Below are 8718 nucleotides of genomic sequence, written 5' to 3'. Positions count from 1 at the left end.
ATGTGATGCCTAAAAACAGTGTGCAGGTTGCATGAGCAGTAATACAAACAAATTAACATTATAAAGACCTTTTACTATACAGTAGTTTATAACAACTGCTCGCAGTTATATTGAAACAGAAGGACCAAAATAATTAGCATGGTTTAAGTAGGCAGGGGAGGTTCCTACCTGTTTAAACCACGCTGAGCAGTCTGGCCACCGCTATTTAGAAGCATTTAATCAGGCCAGTGCTGCAGAATACTGACACTGTCCAGGTAGTGCTGGGGCATTCCATGGGTGGAGTTGGGGCAGGATTCTGCAGTTATGTGGGCACTGGCCATTTGATGCCAGTGCATGCATGGTTAAGTGGGCAGACATGACTGCAGGAGCTGACCCTGAATATCGAGCACTTATCACGAATGTCCTGTGGCTATCAGTGGCTTAAATACCACTGACTGCCATGGGTTGGATATCAGTCCCGTTATTTTTATTTTTTTTAGGATGGGCAAAATATCTAAGTTGCTACCTGGCCACTGTTTTGAGTACTACACCATCAAATCCCACTCACAATAGTTGAAGGGTGCCTAGTTACTCGGCACAGTAAGTCTTATATTTTATCTTATTTTGTTCTATTTTACTCCCCGGGGGGGGGGGGGGGGGGGGAAGCCTCAGAACTTGGAGCCATACGCAAAGCAAAGCCTCACTGTTTTAGCGTTTGCTTAAGTCATTGGCAAAAACTTAAGCAAGGAGTAGATTTGATTGAAATACCCTAAAACAGTGAGGCTTTGCTGTGCGTATGGCTCCAGGTTCTGAGGCTTTTTCCCCCTGAAGGTAAAATAGAACGAAATAAGATAAAATATAATAAATACTGTGCTGAGTAACTAGGCACCCTTCAACGACTGTGAGTGGGATTTTGTATTTTGGACCACTTGGTCAGATAATTTTTTTCTGTGTGCACTGGTTTGAGTAACCAGAGCAAATAAATTGCCTAAGGCTGCCCACACCAACCCTAGAAACTGGCTGTACTGCACGGAGGTACCAACAGACTAATGGCAACCAGCTGATCTGAAACTGGTAAGCAATAACACCCCCCCCCCAAAAAAAAAAAAAAAAAAAACCCACACATACCCTGCCCCTATATTTTCCCTACTTCATTCTTTTGATTTCCTTGTGCTTAATCTGCTGATTTAGGAATAAAACTGTTTTTAAGGTACCTGTGGACAAGCGTGCAGTCCATGCTGCTTTCCTAGCTGGCCAAAGAATGTCTCATCCTCGCTTTGGCACTTCTGCTATGCACAATGTCATAGGCAAGCCACCAGAAAGTCACTTGTAGAATAAGAGCAGACAGCCTATCCACATCTGAGCATAATACTGAATAAAATAAGCCCAGTGTAACATTTCCATCGACTGTTCTTGTCAGAAGGACATCCCACTGATAGTTTGCTAGACTATGCTCTTTGCAATCAAGAGTATAATTGTAGATCCTCAAAAAAACTTCACTGGAGGCGATAAATACTGCATGTCTTATCTTTGTGTCTAATAATAATAATAGTACATCTTTAATTTGCCACATAAAGACTGTATATGTAATAGAAAAATAGACAGCATTTTGCAAAAAGTAATAATTGTCTTGTTAAATTGGGTCATTTTTTTTTTTTTAAGACCAGCAGTAATTATTTTGGCATATAAAGTTTTCTAAACAGCAATATAGAAAATAAATTTGGCAATACTGAGTGCAAACCAGTCAGCTGAGCCATTGTTCAAATCTGACTTAAATATTTGGTTGCCAAGAATCTGAAATGCAATAAGATATATGCTTATTATACCATCACGTAATAACTGCCTGTTCGAAGCAGTTTGTAGGTATTTCTTTTATGCTTTATAAATAATAAAAAAAAAGCATTGTGACTAACCTAAAAGTTCACATAAAAGTTGGAAATGGATTTCAGAAATGATTTGACCAGAGGCATATTTTTAGCAATAGTAATTATTACTGCTGTTCTCGTAGGATTACATTTGAATATACAGAAAGTGTCAAAAATTAGCATCAAAAACCATATTTCTCTTTACAGATCTTTTTGACATTCTCCTGTATAAAGATTTTACATAAGAGACTCATATCTTTGTGTGATCCAGTTCACTGTCCCAGCTGAGAATTCATAGTATGGTTTACATGAATTGGATCGATGCCAAGTATTGGCACACTCTCTTAACAGTGCTACAAAAACAGATGGACTCAAAGGAAAATGTCCGATTTTTCTGCTCTCTGTAGCAGGTAGGAATAACATTTCCTCCTGGCAATGGCAAAGTTTGTACCAGAACACCATTTACAAGCAAAGAATATTTTAAAAGGTCACAAGTGTGGGAGAGCTGTCTTTGCAGACCCGAGTCCGGGTTCGACCTTCTGTGGCTGGAAAAACTGACTCCTCTTCCTGCAGTCATCCATCTGCTTTCACATTAGACCCTCTCCACCCGAGTGGGATCATATGCTTCTGAGAAAGTCAAAAGAGGAAAATGATTGATTAAACACCCCTGAGCAAAGTCTGCACCTTTTCCCCAAATGATTCAGCTTAAAGTGGAAGTAGAGTTCATTTGGGAAGACATAATTGATGTTAACATTTTCCATGTAAAACTGTTGACCCCATTTTTATTTACAGAATTTGAATACGAGTTGATAAACTACATACAGAACCATGCAGTATAATGTTTCTTTCAAAATACATGTATTTTTAGGTGGTTTCCAGGTAATTAAATTTAGTTTCAGCATTTCTATCTAACTTACTCTCCATTTCTTTTTGTAGTGAACATAATCAGTGACAGAGCCAAAGGAGGTCCTGGGCCCAGGCCCCACTAAAATTAGCCACTTCCTTTACTATGGCTGGCGGGGATACCGAAGCCCTGCCAGCTGGAGACCACCTTCTCATCGTCTTTCTCCAGTCTGGCAGCCAAAAATCTCTTAGCTCTGCAGCTAGCAACAGTGTCCCTTAGTTACCATTGGCTGCAGAGCTTGGAGAGATCCAGCTGTCAAACCGAAGGAAGATGACTTCAGCTGGTGGGGCTTGGGTAGGGGTACCAGATTTCCTCTTTTTAAAAAAAAAGAGGACTCTTGGCCCTGTTCTGCCTCTGTCCCCATCCCGTGGTGTTATCTGCTGTGCTAAACACCTAAAATGGAAAATCATATCAGGGGCAGGGAACGTGACTAGCTGTTAGCGTTGGGCGTCAACATTAACTGCTAATATACATTCCACTAATATGTTTTCTCCCTCAACAGATGAGAACAACCTTAACATTCAAAGAGGTTTTGCAGGTACTGTGGGTAACTTGTACAGATAGTTCATTAACTACAAAAGTTTATTGTGGATTAGTACATAATCTCCACAGTGAATGTTGCCAGACTGACAACACTTCAAACTGACATCCTTCGTTTATCCCTAGAGTAGATACTGTAGATGCAGCTGAGGTACAACCATCCGCACACCACCTGCTGCTGATCCGGAGGAACCACCTCTAGTAACAGAGGGTAATTGAGTCTCTGTGCCTGTGCGATCTCTCTGTTGAAGCAGTCAAGGTGCTAGCTATATTGCCAAATTATGATTGTGGTTTTACTGATGTGGAAACTTGCCTACTGGAAGCTGAAATGAGGCCAAATCATGAGTCCTTGTCAAATTCTTTCCATGCCACTTCCCGTGAACCATTCAGCTGTAGAGAGGAGAGCAAGGAGAACGGCGACTGCAATATATAAGCTGCAACCTTACTTTTGTATGTTGGAGCTTGTTCCCATGCTTCCTATCATTAATGCAGAGCTGTAGTAGCTGTCTTGGTTCTGGAAAGAAACTGAATTCTTTGCAGGTTGTGGCCACCTTGATTGGATGCATCGAGAAATAATCAAAAAGATGTTACTCTGCGTTAGTGCTGCCCGATTCAGGAAAAAAAAATTTCAATTCGATTCAGCCTATTGAATTGGTTTTTCGATTCGATTTTCCTGCCCAATTGGGTGTGTGTTGTTTTTTCAAACACCCTGGTGGGCCTCTTCACCCCCTTTGCCTTCTCCTAACCACACTGGCGCTGTGGTGTAAACAAAATAAAACAAACAAAAAAAACTTTTCCTCTCTCTGTTAAATCCTAGCTCACGTTTGCTGTCTAACACCAGCTCTGGCAGGATACACGTTTCAAATCTGACATATTGTAATCACAAAACAGAAAATAAAATTAGTTTTTCTACCTTTTGTTGTCTGGTCATTATTCAAATTTTGTTGGTCTCAGGCTCTGGTTGTCTTCTGATACCTTGCTTGCCAGTATCTCCTTTCTTCCTGCTAACCATCCATCTTCCATCTCTGTCCTCCCCTTCCGTTTTTCTTCCCTCCCCAGGTCTGGCATCTTTCCTTTTTTTCATCTCCTTCCACAGATCCACCTTTTCTTAACTATCCTTTCATCCAGCATCTCTCCTTCCTTCCCCACCATCCCAGGGTCCACCATCTCTCCCTTTATTTTCCCAACTACCCTCCTATTCAGTATCTCTATCCCCCCTCCACACCATCCCTTGCGTTCAACTTCTCTCCCTTTCTGTTCCTTCTCTCCCTAAATCCCATTGCCCATCATCTCTCTCCCTCTCGCGGTCTCGCCCCTTCTCTGACGTCAGAGGAGGGGCGGGACCGCGACGGAGAAACCAGCTCCGAAGCAGTACTAAGATCGCTAATACCGCGATCTTGTTTGCAGGCTGTTCCGGCTGGAAGGCAAACAGTGCGGGGAGGCCGGGGGGGAAGCGGAAGGCCAGTGGGGTGGAAGCCGGACGCTGGGGGGGTAGCTGACAGCAGCATTTCCCGACTGACCCTCCCCCCTCACCTTCTAAAGCAGGTGCGGCAGCTGCCGCTCCTGCTTTAGGGGGTGAGGGGGGAGGGTCAGGCGAATCGGGAAGCCGTTTTTTTTTTTTAACCGATTCGAATCGATTCACCCGAAGTGAATCAGTGAACCGATTCAAATCGTGAATCGGGCAGCACTACTCTGCGTGTACTTTCAATACCACATAGATTCCATCTTTGTGAAAATCGTAAAAGCTTAATATTCTGGTATGCACCACTGTAATGGTGACTTTGTTTACAGGTTTGGAGCATTACACAATGGGGTCTAGAAGAATCCATCGCAGCCATTTCATCATGGCCAGTTCAACATGGCCGTTTCAGCACTGACCTATCCCGGATCACGTCAAATCAGTGTTTGGGGGGAGCGATGCCTCCCAACACCCCCCTAAAATTATTCTCTCCCCCTCCATATCATGTCAACCTCTGCTGGTTTCTTGAAGCTAGGAGGTAACCGGGCAATAGCTCTGCCAGGCTGCCCTCCCCCTCTCCCAGATCACATCAAATCAGTGTTTGGGGGGGAATGATGCCCCCCCAACACCCCTCCCAAAATTCTTCTCTCCCCCCACCACCCGATCGCATCAGCATTTTACAGGCCTACAATTAAGGCATCTGTCTTGCACCTATGGAAATGAATAGGGTTGCTTACGGGCTCAAGGCCACTTCTGGTGGAAACCACATTAATGCTAGCCTTGGGCATCGGTAGGCATGCCTAGACGTCTCCGTAGGCACAAGTCAGATGCCTATGTTGTAGGCATCCTTTACAGCATGGATTTTAAAAAAAGATGTGCATCCTGATTGGCTGGTGAGATGGCGGTAGGACGTCCACTACTGCCTACAATCAGGACGCCGTTTGTAGAATTAGCCCCTAATTGCTTACATTTCAGCTGATGTTGTATATATATATATATATATATATATATATATATATATTGTCTGCTGCATTCAAGGCTGACAATTGCTAATAAAGGTCATCTAGATTCTAAGCTTTACCTGACTCACTCCTTTTTGCGATTTGGTTACAAATGGCATCCCATCCCTAGTACTTGATGGCACAAAATGACTAATTAGATCTCTCAGTCTACCCACTATTCCCCCTTATAAGCTTGACCCCCCTTATAACGCGTCACTTCAGAATCAGACAGAATATTCTAGATGACGTTTCACCAATGACCTATACAGAGGCACTATTACTGCCTCCATTTGTGTTGGGTATGCCTCTCTGTGCAGGTCAGTATTTCTCTGTTTCCGGATACTTCCATATTATACTCTTCTGCAAACCTGGAGCTCACCACACTGTGTACTGCTTCCTTGGATTTCTGAACCTCAAATGCACATTTTTCAACTGAATCAAAGCTGCCAAGCAAATCTACTTCAGTCAGTCTGAAAATATAACTTCTAAATTTTCATGCATAGATCTTGACTAAACTTTTGAAAAGTTAATCCTTAAGGCCTACAATGTATACAGTGTACACAGTATGAAACAAACAACTTGGGCGTTCAGGAAATGATTGCTGATTTATTCCGAGAGACTGAAGACTCCAATGAATAGTTGTGGTTTCTTAATTATACCGTTTTCTTAAAACATCAGTACTGTAGTTGAAAGGAAATGCTAAAGTTTTCCCTTTGATCATCCTATATAATGGATTTCCTCCCTTGCATCTTGTAAGACCCAAATGATTACAATTAGTGCAATTTTAAGTTACTGCTTGAGACACTGGTAGCAAAGGTACAGCCTAGAGCATATCTGTAAACAGATAGACAGGAAGGAATCATTCACAGAGCTCTGCATCAGCCATTTCCTGCTACAAAATGGCATGCATTCTGAGGGTGGGGATAAAGGAGAACCCCCCCCCCCCCCCGAAAGATGCAAGAAAGACACAAAATGTGGGAACAAAAAAACAAAAGGCCACTGATAATTGCTGAAAGTATGAACAGTCTTTATTTTCCCTGGAAAATAAAGACCGTTCTCACTTTCAACAATTATCGGTGGCCTTTTGGGTTTCATTTCCCACTTTTTGTGTCTTTCACACATTCTGAGGGCACCTAGTCACATAAGTGGTGCAAACATATTTTGCATCAATTTTCTAAAGGGAATATATGCACCTATATGGCTTTATAAAATGTCCTAAGTCAAAAATATTAATGCCAAGGAACTAATCACTTATAATGTGGCAAAGATCAAAAGTGAACTGTGAACTTGAATCAATGACCTCTTGTGAGGAAACTTTCACTTAATACGTTCGTTGGTGCTCTTACATATTCTCAATGACATGAAGCCCTACCAGGGACAAAAGTCCCTATTGAAGGACTCACCACCCAATCATCGCATATGTGGTAAAATATTGTGAATCTCTCTCAATATTTGTGTATTATTTGACTTGAAAAAACTAGAAAAAATCTTAAGCTAAACACTTTTCTCAGAGGGTCTTGGGGGTCCTGACAAGGACCACGTTTCGCCGTCTTCCTCAAGGAACCCAATGAAAAAGATGTTTAAAACATGTTTAACTCAGAAAGCAGGATGGAGAGCTGATTCTTTAATTTGAAATGGAACAAATCTGTCATTAAGTTAGCCATTTTTTCTACTTCTCTCCGCTTCAAGAGTTTTATAAAATGGCCTGTCAGAAAGCTTCTGCATAAAGTTACACGTACTCTGAGACAGGTGTCACTTTGTGGGTGGGTGCGTAAGTGAGAATTGACACATATGAAGGCACTGTATAAAAAAAGACATATAAAAGGTGATCCTGTCCCCAGAAATGCCTTCAAAAGTAGGTGCCACTTATATCATGGCCCTCCTGGTTTCATCTAGGTATCTGGGACATTGGATCCTTATGTCACCCAAATGGGACCTTACTCACGTTCCAAGAGCTGATGAGTTCCTTCTCTGTCAATGCTTCCCACTTTTATAGATGGCTTCAACTTCGATCCTCACTCAAAAAATCAGGTCTATATCCGATCTTACACACTACTGCTCCTTCCTTATTTACTCTCTCACACCAATTTCTATCCCTAGGTCACTCTGCCTCACACTTTTACAAATTACTTAAATCGCTCCTCCCTGACCCCCTAACTCAATTACAATCCTCATGGGAGAATGACCTGGGTACCCCCATATCCGAAGAAGCTTGGTCTCACATCTATTTTTCCACTTTTCACACATCTCGTTCAGCCTCGAACCTTCAACATATGGTCTTCCTACTTCATAGAGCGCCCTGGACTCCCCTCAAATCCCATAAGATTAATCCCGCAGAGAAGTTCCTTGGCAGACAAAACTGGTCAGAATGGGGTTGGCGGCGGCCAAATGTTTAATAGCATTATATTGGAAGAAGTTAGCTGCTCCACCAGAAGAGGAATGGGTAGAGAAATTGCGAAAACTTGCACAGATGGAATGTATAGCTGCTAAGCATTATGGTTATTATGACTTACAAAGGCGAACTTGGGACAAAATATTTCAGCACATTTAATTATTTACTCAAGTGGGGTGGGAGGGTGGGATAGAGGGTGAAGGGTAGTGTGGTTCTTTGGGAGTCTTTTTGAAGGAACAACGAAAGGACTCCCTCATGGTGTTTATTCGATGGGGGATAGTATTGATTATATTGGTTTACTTTATGTAGGGTGGTGGGATTGAGATATATTTATGTTTGGGAGTTTTTTCCCCTTGTTTTTCTTTTTTTTTTTTTTTTTATTTTATATGCTTTGTTGAAAGATTGTAACATTACGAATTGGTTTACAAATGGTGTTTGTATTGTTTATCACTATTATAAAACTCTAATAAAAATTGATTAAAACAAAAAAGATTAATCCCGCTTATTCTAACCAATGTTGGACTTGCCACTCAGAGGTGGGCTCTCTCAAGCATCTTCTCTTCTCCTGTCCAGCTATT

General features: G+C 41.9%; 1 protein-coding gene across 5 annotated transcripts in view; it reads right to left on the bottom strand.

Moving 5' to 3' along the window:
- Positions 1–920: 920 nt before the first annotated feature.
- The window catches only part of JCAD (junctional cadherin 5 associated), a 189737-nt gene continuing 181939 nt past the window's right edge, over positions 921–8718 (bottom strand). For 4 of the 5 annotated variants that reach the window (XM_033931454.1, XM_033931452.1, XM_033931455.1 and 1 more), the window contains exon 4: positions 921–2471. In XM_033931454.1, coding sequence (XP_033787345.1) covers positions 2437–2471 — 35 coding nt within the window. In that variant the 3' untranslated portion in view covers positions 921–2436. The remainder of the gene's footprint in view (positions 2472–8718) is intronic. The other variant, XM_033931451.1, reaches the window with a different exon arrangement.

This window comes from Geotrypetes seraphini, chromosome 2, assembly GCF_902459505.1.
Source record: "Geotrypetes seraphini chromosome 2, aGeoSer1.1, whole genome shotgun sequence".
NCBI lineage: Eukaryota > Metazoa > Chordata > Amphibia > Gymnophiona > Dermophiidae > Geotrypetes > Geotrypetes seraphini.
The sequence above is the reverse complement of the archived record's forward strand: the minus strand, read 5'-3'. Positions and strand labels throughout refer to the sequence as shown.